This window comes from Hippocampus bargibanti, linkage group LG01, assembly GCF_051943395.1.
Source record: "Hippocampus bargibanti isolate YZ-2025 linkage group LG01, ASM5194339v1, whole genome shotgun sequence".
In the NCBI taxonomy this organism is placed as follows: domain Eukaryota; kingdom Metazoa; phylum Chordata; class Actinopteri; order Syngnathiformes; family Syngnathidae; genus Hippocampus; species Hippocampus bargibanti.
In genome coordinates this window covers 32,536,389-32,557,911 of record NC_142734.1, presented here as the reverse complement: position 1 = coordinate 32,557,911, position 21,523 = coordinate 32,536,389, and the positions used below count along the sequence as shown (strand labels likewise).

Here is a 21,523-nt window from a genome sequence, read left to right as displayed (position 1 = left end):
TTTTAACGTTTTTTTTCTTATTATTTTTCTTTGAATGAATTAAAAGGACGATCTCATTCTGTCCGAATGTTCTTAGTTCCTCTGTTCATTCAGTAGGGCAGAATATGATTGTCTAGATTTGTGCCACAGCACTGTGTTGATCTGGTTCGACTTGAACAATAAGTGACATCTGTTCGTGGTCTTTCTGAATCAAACCCCTTCAGACTGAATCAACAGTACTTGTTGCATTCATCATGATTAATTAACAGGTAATCTATTGATCATCACACTCCCAATTAATAGTCGTCCTCATTCGCCGTAAAACATACAACGGCAGAACAATATCAGGATATTATTCATTTATTCTTTCAGATGCGTTACTATCTAGGCCAATTCTTTGCAGGCTCGGTTGCTGCAAATTGCTGCCGCTGAGATGCGCAATTCACGCGGACGGTGATGTGACACCATGACAGTCTGTATTATTCAAGTTAATGGTCACAGTTCCCAGTGGTCGCACGGCCATTCTTTGTCACCGTTCAAGTTCCCATATAAGTCAAATTCAGCTACTGGCTCTTGCAAAACAAAAGTTATGTAAGGCCTCATTTTCCAGCATGTTTCATGCTGATTTAATCACACAAGAAGCTGAGCAAATTTGAGATTTTACTACATATGCTCACTGACATGTTGTTTCTTAATAACTTAAAAAGTCACAAGTGAATCACTTCGGCGGCATTTGTGTTGTGATCATATAAGTACAGTGGAGATCAGATCAGATGATGGATGGGTGGTCAAAACAAATTTGTTTAAAATGTATCTTGGAAATTATAGTGTGACGGTCCACTTTAGGCAACGTTTATTGGGCGGGAATGCCAAAATCAAGCAAGGGATTGAAAAGGAAAACGGAAAAATTGATTAAAAAAACACATTAAGCATAATTTCCTTCTGTTATTTTGGAAGTTGACACTTTTTTAAATAGAGGAGTTGTCATTCACCTTTACTGGTTAAGCAATAAATTATTCATCAATTAGTTTTCATATTGTGTTTTGTGTTAATTATTTCTATATTTCCTTGTATTTAATCTGAACCACACACTGGTGAAAAAAAAAAACTAACCTAATTTAGTTTTGTGGCTGGAACAGATTAATTGCATTTCCATTCATTTAGATGGGATCCATGACCTCAATTCATGAACGTCTCAAATCAGAAACGTTACTTGAGATTTCTACTCTTCCATTGAATTTGATAAACATTTTTTCAGGGTCACAATCTTTTCTCGTTTTCTTTCAGTAAGTCATCAGTCTAGCTGGACTCTTGCTTTGGCAACAACAAACACCAGACAACAGTCGGCATGCTCTTAATGCGTACTGTCGAGGTTTCTGGTGTGATGAGGCTATCTTTAGCCTAAAGCACATGGTTAAGTAAAAATTAAGCCTCACGCTACTGCCAGTTCCCTGAAGTATCAATTTAGTACAATTTCCCCCCTACCCGCATTTGTAATCTCGAGTTGGATCTCTTTCCTTGTCTGGTTGTTATCTCATTCTTTTTCGGTCAGTCCAGTTTAGGACATTTTTGTATTGTTTTATCAGACGCTGCACTCATTTTGTTTCCACAATTAAGGCAAACCGCCGAGTGGGGGGACATCAGCATCAAACAAGGAAGATTTCTTCGTCTGGATTTAAATTTTGGATTGACACAATGTGAGCAGCTCTTATCTGGACATGAGGAATTGTTTCGACTCATCTAGATCACCATGAGCTGTACCAGCTAACCCCATTCTGACGTCCCTATTGTGACGCATTAGAGAGCCAAACTCAAGAGTACTTGAAGATGAAAAGATTTGCCAAGTGACACAAAAGGTTGGAAGTCTGCCTTCCCTTTCCTGTTTAAATAGAGATGGTCTTATCAGCAAGTCTTGTGTACAGTACACTGATTTCTCTTTTGAGATCTTCTGGTCTGGTCTTTTTAGGAAGGGATTCATCACAAATTGGAAACTCAAATCTCTTGAAAACACAGTAAAAATCATGATTTTGCTACAAGCGTTATTGGATAGTGTTGCAGTGTCCACGTATCTCTTAACTCAACTTTAACCCTTTCATGCACACGTTAAGCTGTCCACTGAAGGAACCGTTATCCCTAACAAGGGTAACGCTGAGCCAAGAATGGATTGTTTACAGGATAATAACTTTGTCTTTCATGTCTTTGCCTCTTAATGCCAAGTAAGATATATATGCAGAGACAAGGCACCCTTGCTCACTGTCACTCTGAGGCAACAGCAACAGGTGGCAGGTTGATTTGTCCATTGAGAATCCAAAAATAGTCATTTGGAGAAAAGGCATAATAATTTGACCATCATTCATTACATTTTCAATGATACGAGACATTTTGAGAAACATTTAAAAGCACAAAAACCCAAATCATATTAGTTTTGCTGTCATGAAATCCATAACAGCTACATTAGCCTGAACTTTAATAACAAGCCAACCTTTATTTACAATGGGTGCTCTCCACTAAGTGCAATTGGTTAACCCTAAAATTCGACACGTTTGTGCTGCGAATGATGATGATGATAATGATGATGAATAATCATATGAGCTGAGGTCAAAGTTCAAGCCATGCACAAGGGTCTGGCCTGTTGGTGACACAGTACAGACATGCCAGCTGTGGCTTTGGTCTGCAGTTGACTTTGGGATGTGTGTGCCCGTAGGAATGTCATGTGGGATTTTAATAAGTGACACATCTTAAACTGAATAGCAGCTGTTTATGACAGAATCGACTTGTAAACATAATAGTAGATATCCAATAGTTTGTACTACTACTGCTACTTTATTTTAAGTATGCTATTATTCATAAGGACACAATCCACTGTAAAATCTTTCTCCTACAGCAACTTGATTTATTTTATTTGTATCTTTTTTTATATTGCTCGTGTTTTGATTTGTCACCTGGAAATCAGTGTATTGTTTATTTATTAAAAGTATTGAGTTAGCGAATGAGACAGTACTTCAAATTTATAATAATACATTTTATTGCATCACACCTGTAATTAGACAGACATCGGAGGCATTGCACGAACATCAGCATTCCAACTTTGTTCATCTAAGGTCGCAATGAAGAGACCTAATCGGCAAATGCCACCAGATTAACTCATTCACTGGCAGATGATGTGCAAAAATGGGTCCATTCTAGTGCCAGGGTTTTTGTCATTTTCACTCAAATTGCACGACCCACAGAATATTGAGTTTTAGAAGTACATAAACGTCCAATGCAGCGTCAGAAACTTTAGACTCTCTTCTTTAATCAGAAAAAAAAGAGTTAATTCCCAAATTATAAGGGTCTGGAGCTTGAAATGGGGAGAGCTGTACAAAAGGCAAATGCTGCCCCCTCGTGGGAAGGAACAACATTGCCAGAGGTCTGACCTGCGCTTATCGGCAACACCCCTCGCAAGAAAGACCAAAACCCGAACAAATTCGGGAATGGCATCAATTCGCGATAAAATATATTCGAGAACAGCAGTGAATGAGTTAATGGAAACCGATCCAAAAATGTAAATCACATTTATCAAAAGTGAAAAGTAACAAGTAGTGACGACTTGATTTGAAAGGGCCTATTTCAAGCAGCGGAGAAGGTCCACAGACTGTTCCCAAGCTTCATCTGCAAGGCTCCTGTTGTAATTGCGCTAGTAATTGGCAAAGTGATAACCCCATTTCCACAGGAAACATGCCCCGGTTTCCTCACCCCCGCTACCGGTACCCCTTCAGTAGTGGCGCAGCCAACAAATTCCACCCCTTGGGAATGTTGCACCAGACACTAGAGTTCCCCTGCGCACAGTAAATAGACTGGCAGGCAGATACAAATCGAGACTAAATACACACACACACACACACACACACACACACACACACACACACACACACACACACACACACACACACACACACACACACACACACACACACACACACACACACACACACACACACGCACACATGTTATCAGTGTAATTTATCAAATAAGTGTGTCTGCCAAGATGTAGAAATACTTGAAAACAATTCTCACATCACAGAATGGCTTCAAGGATATGACGATGGAAAAAAAAAATATATTATTACCCATAACCTTGAACCCTCACCTGGTGTGGAGTGTTGGCCTGTGTCTCTGGTCCAACATCAATTAGCTGCGACAATAATTTCCTGGGTGTGAATGGTTGCTTGTCTCTATAGGTGCCCTGCAACAGACTGGCAATCAGTCAGTCACAACCAAAGTGTAGTTTTCCTTTCCGACACGCCGGTGACTCTGTTCAGGATGTAGAAAATGAATGGGGGATGGAAAAACACCTAACTTGTGTTGAAATTCTTCGCAGGAGAGAGATGATATTCAATAGGTGGCAGCGATCACGGCAGAGATTGCAGCAGCTATCGCCCAAATCCAAATTTGTAGAAAGACACGCCAATAGACAATTATGGGCTGTCTTGCAGCCACAAGATATTTTCATGCCTGTGGATGTGGAAATTCTTCACCCAGATCGAGAAAGACATACTTTTTAAGAAACAATCACGTACGTGTGAACATGGAGTCAGAACGGGGGCTCTTTTAGATACTGTTTTTTCAGCTCCACGTGGGATACGGCACCTGTATGTCAATTACATTTCACAGTGAACACTTAACCATTATGACTGCAACACGTTTAATGTTTGGACAGTCCCAACATGTCGTACAAAGATGTTTGACGCATTGATTCGTTTTGAAAGTTAGGAATATTGCCTCCCTCAAAATGTGTCACTCTCGATCAAATCAAAGCAAACAAATCCAGCTCGCCTACTCAACCAAATTAGGAAACATCCCTCTTCTCCTAGACTCTGTTGTCAGATGCGCTCTGCCGCACTGAAGCGATGGCAGCATGGAAAAACCCACGTTGACACTCGCCATATGCTTCAGGGATTCCGAGCTGTGTTTTTCTGCCTCATCGTGCCGTCGTAGCTTTCAACCGTAACATCCCATTCGCTTTGATTAGCCGCTAGTCACTAGCGGTGTCAAAATTCAACAGTTGCAACTGACATCCAAGTGACTTCTACAGGGACCGGTAAATGTTCACATCAGAGATATAAACGCAAGTTTTACAGCAAGTGGCAGTGATGTTGAATTCAAACACAGCAGATCTTCCAAGAAAGCATCACGCCATAAGTACAGAAGGTTGTACAGTTGCATATAGTCGTTGCAAACGGAGCATGCGCCGGCATCTTTGATGACGAGTCTGCTTTCTTTTGGGCAGCAATTTGCAATGCAAACAAAGTCCACTTTGCACACTTTTGTGTCTCACAAATAATTGTTGCCTTTTTTGGATTGTTTACTGCTGCTGAGCTAATTTGCCTAATTTTAACACTTAAATTTGGCAATCACTTTTTTTTTGTATTGGACGGGCAGTGCCTTCATGAACCATTTTTCATTCTAAACAGCTTTAACCACTGGAGAATTCATGCCGAAACACTAAAATATTCGACAAACAGTAATTCTACTGTCAAATGGGGCCATTAAAACAATCTTTAAGTGGTTTTGGTCAACGGTTGAGGTTATGGTTTGGTGTAGGGATGGGAGTTGTGGTTTTTTTCTGATTCGGAGTTAGGGTTAGGGTGAAGAGTTTGATATAGGGTTAGGTTTGGGTTAGGTGTTAGCCTTCGGGTTAGAGGTAAGTAGCTAGGAGTTAGTGTTGTTTAGGGTTAATCTTAGGGTGTAAGAGTAAGGTTTATATTAACGGTTGAAGTTAGGGTTACCTATTTAAAGGGACTAGGGCGAGAGGTTAGAGTTAGGGTTACAGATTAGTTGTAGAATTTGGTGTGAGGATCGAGGAATTAGGATTAAGGTAAGGAGTATGAATTAGTTTAGGGTTAGGGTTTGGGTTGGACGTGCGCGTTCGGGTTTGGGTCAAGGAACTAGCACTTATGGTTGGTTTAGGGTTAAATTTGGGGTTAAGGTAAAGAGTATGTGTTAGGGTTAGTCTAGGGTGAGGTTGTGGGTTAAGGGTTAGCCTTGGGGGTTGAGGTAAGGATCTACGAGTTATGGTTAGACTAGGGTTAAGGCTAGGGTGTTGGAGTTAGGTTTGGACTAACGGTTAGAGTTAGGGTTACCGGTATAGGGGATTAGGGTAAAGCGTTTGCATTAGGGTGAGGGATTCGTTGCAGGATTTGGGATCAGGATCGAAGCGTTAGGGATAAGGTGCAGGTCTTTATTAGGGTATCTGAGTTAGGTTTGGGTTAAGGGTCAGAGTTAGGTTTAGTGGGTCTGGAGTTCAGCGTTAAAGTTACATTTTGAGAGCTAGGATTAATGTCAGACATTATGGTTAATGGGTTAGGGTATAGGGGCGCGTTGAAGTTGAAGTGTTGGCGGTTTGAGATAGGAGGTTGTTTTTTTGTGGTTTTAGGGTTAAGGTTACGTGGTTATGGAGTTAGGGCGAGAGTTAGGGTTTGGGATTCAAACTTTTTTAACCATTAGATGCCATGCAAGAACAATCTAAGATAGGAAGTCAACTTAAAAATGGTACAAACATGAGACTGAGTGGTTTTGACTCACGTTTTAGCCTTGCATGTCTCCCAATTTCATCTGGCCGGTCGGGGGAATAATATATGGTTTTTAGCAATGTGTGTGTGTGTGTGATCATGTTATCCATCACACACTGGTGCGTTCATCGAAACCATTGTGTGGTGTTCTTGTCGAATGTTGTAGCGGGACAATTTTTCTTTTCTCTCACATCTGCGTTGCAATAAAAAGGCTGATAGATAAACACACAGCAGGGGTGTCATTTGAGGCCACATGGCTCAATTGCAAGAATATTTGTTTCTGTGATGAAATGGCAGTAAAAACCCAGCGCTCCCAACCAAATGGCAGGATAACAATGTGCGTTGTGAAAGAGAATATCATTGAATCGATGGGGGTCAACCCAAACACCCGTAGCGGCAACTCGTCTTTACGAGGCAAAAGTGAAAATCGTTGCAATAAAAATTAAAAGCACAATATCACAATTAATGGTTACTTCGATGAAGCAACGACCAAAAATTACCCCCGAATGCCACATTTGCAATCAAATAACCCATTGCATTATAGGGGATAAAAGCAACTTTAACTTATCCATTCGCATGTGTGTGTGCATGTGTGTGTGCGTGTGTGTGCGCCGGAATTTTCTTAGCTGGATCACACGCCACACATTTGCTCTAATCACGTCGAGGCCCATCAGAGTTCCCATGACCGGTCGTCAATCATCTAATGTTGGCCACATAAAATCACCGACCCCCAAATGTGAAATAAACACGCTCGGACGTCAAGTGGACACTCACGGAAGCACACACTGTATGATACATAGACACTTAAGCAAATACAAAATGGCCATTCATGCATGTCCCACCGTACATGTCTGCCTTTGTGTGCTCGCATGTCCTAATAGGCGATGGCCCTTTCGGATTATGTCTCGCTGCGTCTGCTCCTTTATATGCCAACTTTGATTCAGAGTGACAGGGGTCTAAGGGCAATTAGGTAGGATCAGAGGTCATGACCCTCATTGACCCCTGCTGTCAACTTGAAGCTGATAAGAATGACCGTACTCAGAGGGCAGACTTGCGCATAAGTCTGCCAAGAAGAAAAGAAAGTGATTGGCGAGGTAGTTTTCCTTGCAGACGTACATATGATTCTTCACGATTCTGACCCTTGACTGCCAATGTTTTCACCTTGCCAACAATGTTGGCTTCACCCACAAGCCAAAAGTAGACCGTTTCAGTCAGAAATATGAACTCTGGGAAGTAGCATTAAATGACACCGAGACCCCTGCCATGGAAATCTGTACAGGCAGCATTTATTTTCTATCATATTGGCACGATACAGGAGTTCAGAACAATCAAGGAATTCTCCAATGGCATTTAAAAACATAGCTATCAATTCAGTGGTCGTTCATTTCCCTACATAGTTCATCATTGATATTGAGTCAATTGTCCAGAAGGGGATATTTTATTTGATTAGTTTAGATAAGCCTTTATTAGTCTCACACTGGAGACATTTACATTTCACAACAGCAAAGTGATGAAAGAAAGAGGGAAGGAAAAGACGTAAAAAAAACTAAATACAGGCGCTGCTGTCAAGGCAGCCACTCTCGAAGCGCCATCTTGAAGTAAAAAAAAAAAAACAAAATAAATATCAAATAATATGACAACACAAAGACACAGAGTGATTCATTGTTCAGCACTTTCTCCACCCTTTTTGTCATATGAAGCAGTTCTCCATGAAAGAGGAGAGTATCAAAGCATCGTTTTTACTAGTGGATCAAGGGCGTCATGGTGAAATGTGCACGTATGCTACAAGCTAAGTTTTGAAAGCAAACACGGAGCTGTAGCATCCATTGATGAAAACAGATTGTCTCACATCTGCTATACCACGTAAATCTGCTTCAATTCCAAGCCGCGACAGTTCCACATACACATCGCATATCACCCATTATGTTGATGTTTTTAAAAGCACATTAGCATTCCCAAACGTTTTGTACGCATTTAGATTTAAGGGCTGGGGACATAGCGGTGTGAGAAGGGAGGAGATCTTCGACCCATCACTCACGCCCACTCACAAATTATGCTGGCATGGCTCGTGTTGCCACGGCAACTTTCCCAAGAGTCAGGGTGGGGCGACTGGAGCCGCTTGGTTTCACGACTGAGTCAGTAACGTGTACGGTCGTGCGTGCGTGTTTTGTATGTTTGCAGGCTAGAGGAAAGAATGCATTCATTCTCAATAAGCCATTCATGGTGGTGAGTTCAAGATGGGAGCCATTTGACCGGGCTAATTTGTTGACAAGAATCTGTTTGTTTAGGATAAAGAAGGCCAGACAAATTGGAAACGGTCAGACCGATTTGGCTTGTCAGACTCAAAAGTCTAAATGAATTTATTAATTAGCGAAGGACTCTCGGACACTAGTAGAATGTTTGAAATCACAAAGATTTGTCTGCCTAATTCTTAATACACTACTGCTGCAAGTGTATTATTTTGACGTCGCTTTTTTAAAGAAACGCCATTCATTCTCCAATTTGTTTCTGATTTCTCCATTATTTTTGTCATTGGTAATGCTGAAGAAACAATCTGCCCCCTTGTCAAACTCTACGAAACCCATGACTGTACGGATCCTGGCTTGTGTGCATGTCAGCATTTTTAACTGTCGTTCGAGCACGGCTCAGCACAGCGCGTTCATCCGCCAACACATTGTGGATGTTGAGCAATTCCAGGGAGACGAACAAGAAATCATGCCACATCAAAGATGGCCGACTACTGGGCATCATAGGAATGGAATACATACAGGAACGTTAGCTTGAAATGAAACATAGCAAAGCTAACCGTTGCATGTATAAATCTCCTCCTCTGTGTAAGAATACTTTATATAATTGTTATAAATACTTTTTGGAAAGCTGCGTACTATTTTACATGCAAAACAAATCAAAAAGAAAAACACACAGAAGCTGGCTGCTTGGGAACTATTCCGGACAAAGTCGTGCCATGCTACCATGAGCGCTGCCTCGCCTTACCCTGAGGTGGTCGCTGTGAAAACCAAGTCAAGTCTTTTAAGTGCCTTGAATGGTACGATGTAAATATAAAAGCTTATGTTATGAAAATAATGACAGCATATTATGTTACAAAGGTGATTTTAGCAAATGTAAATGCAACAAGGCAGTTATGTTTTGTGCTAGTTGTCAGATATATTGATATCTTGCCTCTTTTTGATGGGTTGACTGGCATCTGTTTTTATTTATTTTTTTGTGACCTACTGGATCCACTTGAGATGTTGCGGGTATTTCCACTGCAGAGGTGGTTTCAGGTTCAGTTAAAGTGAGCTTTAATATCGAACGAAGCAAGGTCACTCTGCTCTTGGGGCATGCGCGCTTGTAATTCAGATGACTTGCTGGATGCTTCCATATGCAGATCCTTCAAGTGGAAATTCCTTCAAGTGGAAATGCGAAACTGTACTTAGGCTTTTGCTCTACTCATTGCCACCAATAAAAAACAGCACATAGAAAACCCCCCACACACTCTGAAATGGACACAAATGGACTTTTAACTGGAAAAAAAAGAAGGAAAGCAGATTAACCCCCCCCCCCCCAGCATGTTGGGTGATTTCATGTTTAGGTGTGAAACACGCTAACTCACTGACATGACGAAATATTCCACCTCTCTGAAGACAAAGTGTCTCCGGTGTGAGAGGGGTGCTTTAGTGTCGTCATTCTGAGTGAGAATGAAATCCCTTTACAAGCTCAATGTGTAACTTATGACCATTTCCAAGGTGATTATGGCCATTACAATTTGTATGGGAGGGGGTGGTTGTGGGTTATTGCACAATGGTAACAAACTGCTTTCCAAGTAACACTGAATGGCAATGGGGAATACCTGTACACCATTAAAATAAACGGCCACATTGGGTGTGGATTCTTTGAGTGACATTGAAACAAAAGGCTCTTTTTAGACATTTTCTTTTCTCTCACTCTCTTCTCTGTGTAGAATGTAAACAGCCCACGCCCAGATTTTTAATGTAATTAGAATTGTAGCTATTACCTCTACTAAAGATTAGTGGCATTGTTTTGGTTGTTTGTTAGCATGCTCGCAAACCTGTTGCTCAACGTCTATTTGCCTTTGCTTAAAAAGTGCTTATGTGGAAAGCATCCAGCATAGGACCGTTCATCCTCAATCAAGTGCTCTTCAGAACACTTATTTTCCTTTTAAAAAAAAAAAAAAAACAGCTTTGTTCACCTTTCTCTATAATGTTTTTTTTTTCCCAATCATGCCCCATCGTAATTTCATTCCCATCCTTCTTTCTGTTTTTCTCAGTTTATTGTCTGTTCCTCCAAGTCAAACTGTCTTCTTTGTCCTCCCTCACCCATCAACTATCCAATTTATCATCCTGTCACCCACATTTAGGTGATATCTTGATCATCTCCGCCCATCCTCTTCAATCCACCAACCTGTGCATCACTTTGTGTTCCGTTATCACTCAACGCCAGGATTCATTATTGTCTTTGGCTTCGTCCACGCGGTCCCACTTCATTTTCAATCCTCCTCTGCGCCTATCATACCCGTCACCTCTCTCTTCGTTGAAATCACCTCCTGTCGTCTCTTGTTTCCATCGCCATCCGTCACTTCACCATCATGTCCATCAGGTTTGCTTTCTGTCCGCCTTTCCCCTCGGCTATTTCACCCGCCCCTCGTCTGCCCATCCCCATGTCAGGTTTTGGCATTCTTATCTCTGAAGGGCCTTCTGACCGTTTTCATCTCACTGTCATTTTTCTCTGTGTCAGCCCCTCCCAATTAGAAAAAAAATATATTTCCTTCCTGCTGCGCCCCTTCCTCCTCTGTCTTTTCCCTTTGACCTGTGCATGACTGAATTCCACTCGCATAAATGAGCGCAATGACAAAAGGGACACACTTTTTTTTGTTTAAATAATCGAATTGAATCATGAAGGACAAAGCTTGGTTCAAACCACATCAGAGGCAATAGAAAGTTGAGGACTCCCGCAGGTTCTGGTTGTCGCTTCTGTGGGTAGCAAAATAACAGCGCAGCTAGAAAGAGTAAACAAATCCGCACGGGCTCGCAGCTTGTAGCTGCTTAATTGGATTGCATTGTGGAATTTTCTCGATGCGCCATGTTGGACACTGTGATTAATTTGGAAAAGAAACAGCCCAAAATAATAATAATATTAATTCAAGATTCAAAGAGTTTTATGTTTAGATTTTGAGAGCAGTACCTGTTGTGTTAAGAAAGTGTTCGGACAATAGTAAATATTTGTGGATGGTTAACCTGCAAGATGACGGTATCTTCTTTTACATCTACTGTATCAGGATTTATTTATTTATTTATTTATTTATTTGTTTTAGCAACCTATTTCCCCCACTTTGCTCTCAACAACAATATCCTTTCTTCAATGTAACCTGCACACACAAACCGTTACAGGATATCCTCTTCAACATTCTTAGTTAAAGTTCGAAAAAAAAAAGTCCAAGTTCTCAATTCTTTGCGATTAAAATCCAAGCACCTGTACGTTGGGATCCCGGCATAGCATTTTATAATGAATCCAAATGAGAGCAGTTTGACCCCAGCAACCCAGACATCACGCTGACTATTCTTTTTCCTGGAGAACCTAAGGCATTTTTTTGGATCAATATTTAATCCTTCCCAGTGCCGGCGGGGGGGTATCTGTGAAGGGCGGACATTTTAGAAAATGTCCAATTTTTTTTCTCCATTGTGGGAAAAATAAAGGTTGTTGTTGTTGTTCTTCTTCTTCTTCTTCTTCTTCTTCTTCTTCTTCTTCTTCTTCTTCTTCTTCTTCTTCTTCTTCTTCTTCTTCTTCTTCTTCTTCTTCTTCTTCTTATTATTATTATTATTATTGTTGTTATTATTGTTGTTATTATGACTATTACTACTACTCTTGCTATTACTATTATTATTTCTTCTTCTTCTATTATTATTATTATTATTATTATTATTATTATTATTATTATTCAAATGCACTGTGGTCGACTCGTTAGCACATCAGAAGGGTGTGATTCTGGCTCTGACCGTTCCTGTGTGGAATTTGCATATTTTGCCTGTCCGTGTGTGGGTTTTCTCCGGGTATTGCGGTTTTCTCCCGCATTTTAAAAACTTGCATTGCGGTTGAAGGGAACACTCTAAAATGTCCCAAAGGTGCATTGTAAGTGCAAAAGTTTTTTTTCTTTGCCTATGTGATTGGCAAGCAACCAGTTCAGGGTGTACCCCCACATTTTTTTGCCATATATGGCAATTCACTTCAACTACTCATAGAAGTTGAATCTTTAAAGCCTCATCTAGTTACATACGAACTGAACTCAATTGAATTTTACGACATCTCAATACAAATTTGCAAGGACCCACACTTGACTTTATTTGATCAAACCTTTTCCACGTCGTATCCAAAGTACAAAGTGTTTGTACTGGCTGTTAAAAGCAACCATGTGTGTAATTGGAGAGACGTTTCCAGGCTCTCGCTGTCATGTTGGAGTTTGGAGTGTGTGCACTTATCCAGGCATTTTGCTCTTTTTTTATTTAACAATACTACACAAACTTGAATACATTAAAAAAAATCATTTGCTAACTGAATGAAAGAATAGACATGCAATGCCAGCAAGTGATGGGTGAGCACTTTGGCTCTCCAAGTTGGCATGCCAACACAGCTGTATGACATCCTGTCGACACTGGAATTAAAGCCTTTTGTGTTTTTATGTTATTCAATATCGTTTCCTGTTGTATGAGAAAACCAATTCAAATCAGAATCAGAATCAGAATCAGAATACCTTTATTCGTCCCGCAATGGGGAAATTTGCAGTCCACAGCAGCAATTGAAGAGGGATGGGGTTGGGGTGGGAGTGAAAGGATAGAAAACAAGATATTGTAAGCATAACAAAATAAAAATGTCAACTGTATACTGTGCAAATGTAGATGTGCAAAAACCGTTCTATAAACAAGACTGTACATAGTGCAGAATCAAGAAATGCATTTAGATATATTGCAACAACCCATATTTACAAGTGTCCAGTTTTTGTTTCGGCGAAAATAACGGCGATAAATCCACCATTTAACTTGTACCGTAGTTCCTTAAATCATTTACTCAGCTGCAAAGAGGAGCTGCATGAAATTTAAAACTTGAAGGTTGAATGAAAATGACGAGAGAATATGTGAAGACGTCGCCATCAACACTCGCTTGAAAATATTCCTACGGACTCACCATTTTTTTGGGGGGTCTTTCCTCAATAGAACTGATCCACAATGGCCGCCTGCTGACGCTGCCCCTGGAGGCGGGAAACCTGCACTCCCTGCTGCCCGATGACGACGGAATGCATCTTTATGTGGCTATGAAAGATAACTTGCTCTCCACCAGCATGGATGACGTAACGCAGAACCCCCGCATGGTAGGTGGTGTTTACCTCTCAATGGATGGTGATGTGCATGCTGACTCTTATACGGGTCTAAGTTGTGGCATGATTTTTGCGGATTTGATTCTGAGATCTGTGGTGTATGTCAAGGTCTCATATGGACACCCGATTGGGAATGCAAAGCACTCTCCAAGTGCCCATTTCACAGCAGCCAACATTAAACGATCCGCAAGTGGAGAGCTTGCAATTACTTTCAGACGCACTGCATGGATTCTAACGAGTATGTTTATTCTTCTGCCAATGCACCTTTCCTGCGCTGGATTTTAAAGGAATGAGAAGAACCGATTCGCTTTGCTGTAGAGCAAGTTAGATCTGTTCACTCCCACAACGCTGGAACCAACCAATTGCGCATTGGTCCAAAAGAAAGGAAACTGTACCCAAGAGCACAGTTATACCGCACTTTGCACTAAACTTACGCCAGCTATGAAAATAAGGGCCTGTGAGTCACGTCTGGCTAATGAACCACCTTGGAAAAAAAAATCTTATTTCCTCATTCCATATGCAGGTGCTCATAAAAACACCATGATGAATTCAAGCATTTTTCACACATTTTCATCCATCCACCGTGGCCCATTAGCCAGATTTGTGTGAGGTGATGTTAGTATTTGATTAAAAAATGAGGAGTAACGAGTGTCAAGGAAGTACTGTATAACACTGGAAATGTATATCTGAACCATTTGGGGATTTTTGGGGTTGGAAAGCATTTGGCTTTATCCCAAGTCGTTAGCCTTTACCACATGTGTGTGTTATGTTGATGGTTTTTTTCTTCGCTAAGTGGCTGTTAAAAAGTTAACGCTGACAAACGACAGAGATCTCCTTATTGCTGTTTTTACTGTTTGCAAGGGCGACGTATGTTACACCACCCTCAATTATCCGTAAGCCCCTCGAGTTTTAAGGAGAAAAGTCGTGAGCGGAGTTTAAAATGATCCGAGGTATTAACGTGATAAGTTATTTATATTTATTTATTTATTTATTTATTTATTCACTTGCTTATCTGCTATTTATTTATTTACTTATTTATTTGTCTGTTTATTCACTTGCTTATTTATTTATTTATTTATTTATTCACTTGCTTATCTGCAATTTATTTATTTACTTATTTATTTGTCTGTTTACTCACTCGCTTATTTATTTATTTATTTATTTATTTATTTATTTGTTTGTTTATTTATTTATTATTTTACTCCAGGGGTGTCAAAGTCATTTTTTGCCGCGGGCCACATTGTAGTTATGGTTTCCTCTCGAGGGCCGTTATGAATTTGGGGAACCCATTAGAATGTTTAAATCCCTTCAAATATTACACATAGAGCACACAGCAAATTAATGAATAACTCGTTTTCAAATTTCAAGAATAATGACTTTTATTGTGGTTGACATCCAAAAATATGAAATTTTGGCTCAGATTTTAGTAATCATCATGGAATTTAACAAGTTTGATTTGCTTTCGCGGGCTGAAAAAAATGATGTTGTGGGCCGAATTTTGCCCGCGGGCCTTGACTTTGACACCTGTGTTTTACACCAAGGCCTGCAGTTAATTGCGCCACAGCTCTATGCAAACACAACATGGACAAAAATATTGGTACTCAGGGAGTTTGTGGTATGCGTCTGTTTAAGTTCCTCCTCTCATTCCTCCACTCAGCCCCTGCCCACAAAGAAAATCGTCCCCTCCCAAAAAACGTCCAACATAGTGTGCTACGTAAATAACTCTGGGGATGGGATTTAAAGCCCATCTTTTCATTTATTCATGATTAATTGTGAACAGAAGGTTGTCACAACACATTTTCACCAATAATGGCTTTACTGGAAATGTTAGGAAGCCGAGAACAATTAGAGAAAACAAGCTGTACTTTTGCCGAGACATTGTGCTTTGTTTCACATCAACATGTTCAAGGAGGAGAATCTGGTAACAGCATCGATGCCCAAAAGCGTTACACACTGTTTTCCTGTTTGTTTGTTTTTACACAAAGTAAGCGCTGAATTCTTGATTTTTTTTTTGCTGCGTATTTTCATGGCAATGTGTGTGAGTTGTTAGACACCAAAACCAGATGTCTTAAACACCCTGCGGGAGGATGTGCTGAGTGAGCCCTTCCTTTTCTTGAACGGGATAGTGAAGATCACGTTTCTTTTACTGTTTCTCTCTGGCGCTGCTAACATCCGAGTCATCAAACGTTTGTCATGAAATCAATTTGGAAAAAAATTACGTCTGGACTTGCGAACATAAACACTTTGGCCTGACACCAGTTGAAAAGGAAACACCTTGTCAGTTGTACGTGTGTCCGTAGTTCCGTTTTATGCTTGAATCGGACGCCATGATGGCTCCGCCAGAACCATCAGAATGTGTTGAGGGTCACAGCAAGGACAGAGACGGGGATGCGCTGTCTCGGAAAATCAATGCTTACATCAGTGAGAAGCGCATCTGGGCAAAAGGCCAAGCGAGTAAGCAGAGTGGCGGACTAACAGCCATGAGTGAGCTGACCAACCACCCAGTCAGCGCCATGATTGATCGTCACACCCAAGACATAAGTCAACTCTGTGCCGGCGAAAGGCTCACGTGCCATTTTCATAGTCTGTTTATAAAACGTTCCAACTTGTCTGGGGCATTTTTTCCCTCCTCTGCCTCCCATGCGCTCTGTTGCCAGGTTGTCATCGTTGTTTATTTTATTTATTTTTCTCTGCTAAGATATGGAGCCTTTTCATCTTCTTCGGTCTTGATGTGATCATTTCAGATTCTTATCACCACATCTAAAGTTAATTACACATGTTGGCAAAATGTTCCTGTTAAAGTTTAGGAAAAAAATCAGCATATGAATCATCGCGCAATTTTACACTGTACTTATCCTCACGACAGTCGCGGGCATAATGGAGTCTCTCTCAGCTGTCTTTGGGAAATAGGTGGGGGCACCTTGAACTGGTTACACGTCAATCACAGAGTACAGAAAGCCAAACAATCACCCAAACTTGCTCCAAAGGACAATTTCGAGTATTTAATTAACATGCCATAAAAGCTTTTGTAATATGGCATGAAAGCGGAATACCCGGAAAAAACCCTCGCGGGCCCGGGTAGAAAATGCAAATCCCAAACAGGAAAGCCAAAGCCAAAATCGAACCCTGCACTGTTATGCACTGTGAGATGTGCTAAACAGTAGTCCACTCTGCTGAATCATACCAAAGAAAATAATCCGATAATATGTTTATCAACAGATTTGTAAACATGAATTCTCTATTTTTTATATTAGGTGATTTATGTAAGATAAACTATTTGGACTGTTTTCAAGTCGACTATCTCCTAAATTTGTATTCGGACTTAACTCACTGTCAATCGAAGAAACCCATCTCTGTCCTTTTTTTTATCCTTCCTGCGTGGAGTTTGCGTGTTCTCCTCGTGCCTGCAAGGGTTTTGCGTGGGTACTCCGGTTTCCTCCCACATTCCAAGAACATGCATGGCAAGTTGATTGAACACTTCAAATTGTCACTCGGTGTGAATGTGTGGCCGGTTGTTTGTCTCGATGTGATGATTGGCTGGCAACCAGTTCATGGTGTCCCCAGACTATTGCCTGAAGACACCTGGGATAGGCTCCAGCATGCCTTGTGAGGATAATACGGATCAGAAAATGGATGGATGGATGGTCTTTTGTCATGGTGAGAATCCTTTGGCGGTGGTCCATGCTGGTTCCTGCCAGTGTGTGGTATGTGGCGATAAGGCAGAGTGTGGTTTCTAATCTAATCGTTTATCTATCAGGCGGTGCTGCAGTGACTACATCGGGGAGCCATTACTTGACATCCAAGATTGTTTTCTGATGGCACCCTCACTTGTTATGACATCACTCTTGGAGAGTGCTTTATCAGTTACAGTCACTGCGTTTTAAGTTTAAAAACTTGATGAGTGTCTTCAATGGCCTTGCTTATTTTCAACCCCTGATCAAAATTTTATGAGTTTCATACATGGATGGAAGTCATTTATCAAGAGCTATCACGTGTTGCGATAAAAAAAGGAAACAAAGGGAACGTTTGAGTGGATAAGCTCTCTTATGAAAACAAATTCGGCAAAACTTTTGGCATCCGGGCCAAAATGCTTCCGCTGTCCTTTTGTCCAAACGCAGACAAAATTGAATTCCTCCCTTGCCTCTTCTGCGTCCAAGAAACTCATTTTATCAATGATTTCAACTTTAACCAAAGAAACACAGTCTCAGGTTCACGAAAATTTTCGCATGACATTCTTCCTTTAGATTAAACAACAATGTCACCATACACTAGTCAGTCAAGTCCAATTTAGAACACAGTAGTACACACGTAGTAAAAATGGAAATGTAGGGCAAGCAAAAGCAGATTTATTTGAGTTTCCAGCACATTTCATAACAAGGTAAATAATATGCTTCAAATAATTAAAATTTAACTCATTCACTGCCAGACGATGTGCAAATATGTGTCCACTCCAGTGCCAGGGTTTTCACTGAAGTTGCAGGACCCACATAATATTGACTTTTAGGACTACATAAAGATTAAATTCAGTGTAAGAAACCTTATACTTTCTTATTTTATCAGAAAAAAATAATTAATTTCTAAGTTATATGGGTATGGAGTTATCTGAGCTTGAAATGGGGCCCTCGTGGGAGGGAAAAACATTGCCAGGGGTCCAATTTAAAATGGATTATTTTCTTACAGACAGTGTGTTGTAGGTGTTCAAATACCTGACATGTTTCGGCGTATACTTCCGCCTTCGTCAAATTTCTCCACTGCGAGACGAATAAAGGCAAATCCAATCCAATCCATGTTTGGAGAATTTTGATGATGTGTTTATTCATGGGTAATTCATGTAGCAGTAATGCATTGGAAATGATTTCAATGACTCAATTAATCAGTGCTTTGAGTTAATCAGTCGATTAATTAGTCTTCAGGCAGGTTGCCGCAGGAACAGTCCCGCCTCTACACCTCCTGACCTCTTTCCTCTAGATTAGTGTTCCACTCATGTCAACTCGCCTCCTCATCAACACCTGCCGCTGCCAGAGCCCCGCGGGGTGAAATGTAAAGGGAGCAGTGAAAGCGCTCGTTAAATCTCACGTTCTCTCTGACTCTTTCCAGTTGCGTTGGCCTGCCAGTCCTGACCGGGTCCAAGAATGTCTCATGGCTGGAAAGGATCCAGAGGTGAATCAGCATTCCCCAAAGACACTAACATAAGATGAACCTCAGCGTTTATAATACTAACTTTGTCTTTGTTGCATACACGTCAACGCAAATATATTCCTGTGACAGGAGTCACTTAGGAGATTGTTCATTATTTCATCGTACTATAATTAGAACAGTCAAAAGTGTCACATTTATTTACGAGAAGTAAAACCGCTCTCAAAAGCCACGCTCGCGCAACTCTAGGGAATTCAAAACAGGTGTTGCTCCTCCTCACTTTAAACCCTCTGTTTGTGTAAATCGAAACCTGAACCCCCAATAGAGGAACACATGCTATTGGATGATAGCACAGTGACACAACAAAAGTTCAAACAATTTTCAACATCATGTGACTTTCTCGATCCAGATGGAGTGTGCAAACTTCCTCCGAGTCCTGCAGCCCTTCAACAAGACTCACCTGTACGTGTGTGGCACAGGGGCCTTCAACCCAAGGTGTGCTTTTATAGCGACCAGCGTCTTCCGACAGGTATGACAGCATACAGTTGTAGGTACTATTACGGCTGTGTGTTTATTGTGCCACGCTCGAAAAACGTTTTGTGGAATTTAAAACAAAATATGTAATGTTGCTGTATGAGTCACAAAAAAAGTTTGCACACAACCCTAAAATTACCAATAGAGTGATACCTCAGCTTCCGAACTTACAATTGGTTCCCAGAAAGTGTGTATAAGGCGAAAAGTTCATCTGGCGAACATTTATTTCCCATAAGAAACCATTATAATGAGAATAATCTGTCCCCATGTCCCCACAAAACACAATTTTCCACTAAATAAGCCTTAAAGCTACACAAAATATACCTTATTTTATGTAGAATAAATGTGCTATTGTATTCTAATTAAAGAAATAAACTGTACTATATAATAAAGTCTTTTTATTTACCTTTGTGATGGTCGAGTGAAGCTACCGTTCTTTCTCTGTGATAATACCCTCTCACGCTGTCCCCTGCTAGCTGCTTCACGTTAATCCAAATCAACAAAAGTTTTTCAACCTCTTCTATGGCCTGAGTCTGTTGCTTGGACAACACAGAAACACCCTGAGCCACACATAGCAATGGTCGACTTAACATACTGGTAGTGGGACGCTAAGTCACACAAACGCACACCTCGTTCTTGTTTTTCGATGATCTCCTTCTTCTGCTCGACCGTCATTTTCTTTTGTGTCCTCTTGGACTTAACACTAGCCTGTGGTGGGGTCCACTCCATAACAAACCACGTATGGCACGGATGCACTCAGAGAAAGTGGGTGCGGAAAAGTAGTCCGGTGGCGCTGTTCGGCCGTGTGGTTTGGTGTTCTTCCGCCGAAAACTAGTCCGCCAGCCATTGTGGCACCCTGTGTGTTTCCCGAAAACAAGTTCGTATGCCAAGATTATATTCTCGCGAATTTACTGTTCATGAAGCGAAAAGTTCACTAGCTAAAGCGTTCGTAAGCCGAGGTATCACTGTATGTTCATAACATCTCAGAAACAGTTGTTGCTCATGTCACCTATTATTTGACTGTTTTGTGTGGGGTTTTACGTATGGGTAAAAATGACCCACAACATGATCAATGTGATTTTTTTTTTCAACATAACATGATGCTTAAACGGCCTTCTACGGGAAAATTGAGTGTGCGTGTCCTTGTGCGTGTGCATGTGTGGGTGTGTGTGCAGCGATGGCCCCTATCCACAGGCATATCAGGTAGTATGACTGTGATGTCTGCCCCTATGGCACGAATGGACCAGAGTTCATCCACTCTCACCTTTCTGTGAATCGCAAAACATTTTTTAGAATGTTTATGTACTGTAAGTGTCATGCCGTTTGGTGCATCTTGCCCATAAATACTTTTTGATATGTATCATGATAACGATATTTTATAGAACTGCTTCATGAAATAAAGTGTTTGTCTTGTACATGGGGAAAGTCGTTAAGATTACACAACTGTCCATATTTTTATGTTCCAGTTATGTTCATGTTGACTATTATGTGAAGCGCTTCGTTACAGCTGCAGCTGTTGTGAAAGCGTTATACAAATTGGGATGTATTGTATTGTAATAATGTGTATCATTTAGATTACAAGGGAAGGAGATTCAGTTTGATGAGGTGCGTCTCTGTTTTAAAGGGAAACAAATTTATTTTCCAAACTAGACAATCAGTTTGCAGTCTGAAACAACGTTGTTGTATTTTTGTCAATTTACAGAAATAATGCATTTGTCGCTTTTGTTATGATTCTCAACAGGTAAAAATTTACATTCAAAATTTTATGAATGATGTTGTGAAAAAGTTATGAGGTTCAAATCCGTGAACTTGTGTGACCGTGTGGTCAAGGAAGGTGTGCGCGTGTGTGTGTGTGCGCGTGTGTGGGTGTCTGTGTGTGTGTGTGTGTGTGTGTGGGTGTGTGTGTGTGTGCATTTGTCTAGGGACCGGCTAATCC

The 21,523-nt window shown here is 40.8% G+C and overlaps 1 protein-coding gene across 2 annotated transcripts in view; it reads left to right on the top strand.

Moving 5' to 3' along the window:
- sema3h (sema domain, immunoglobulin domain (Ig), short basic domain, secreted, (semaphorin) 3H) overlaps positions 1-21,523 on the top strand; it is a 59,029-nt gene that overhangs the window by 6,318 nt on the left and 31,188 nt on the right. For both annotated transcript variants that reach the window (XM_089011581.1, XM_089011574.1), the window contains exons 2-4: positions 13,757-13,911; positions 19,015-19,077; positions 19,463-19,582. In XM_089011581.1, the coding sequence (XP_088867707.1) occupies positions 13,757-13,911; positions 19,015-19,077; positions 19,463-19,582 (338 nt within the window). The remainder of the gene's footprint in view (positions 1-13,756; positions 13,912-19,014; positions 19,078-19,462; positions 19,583-21,523) is intronic.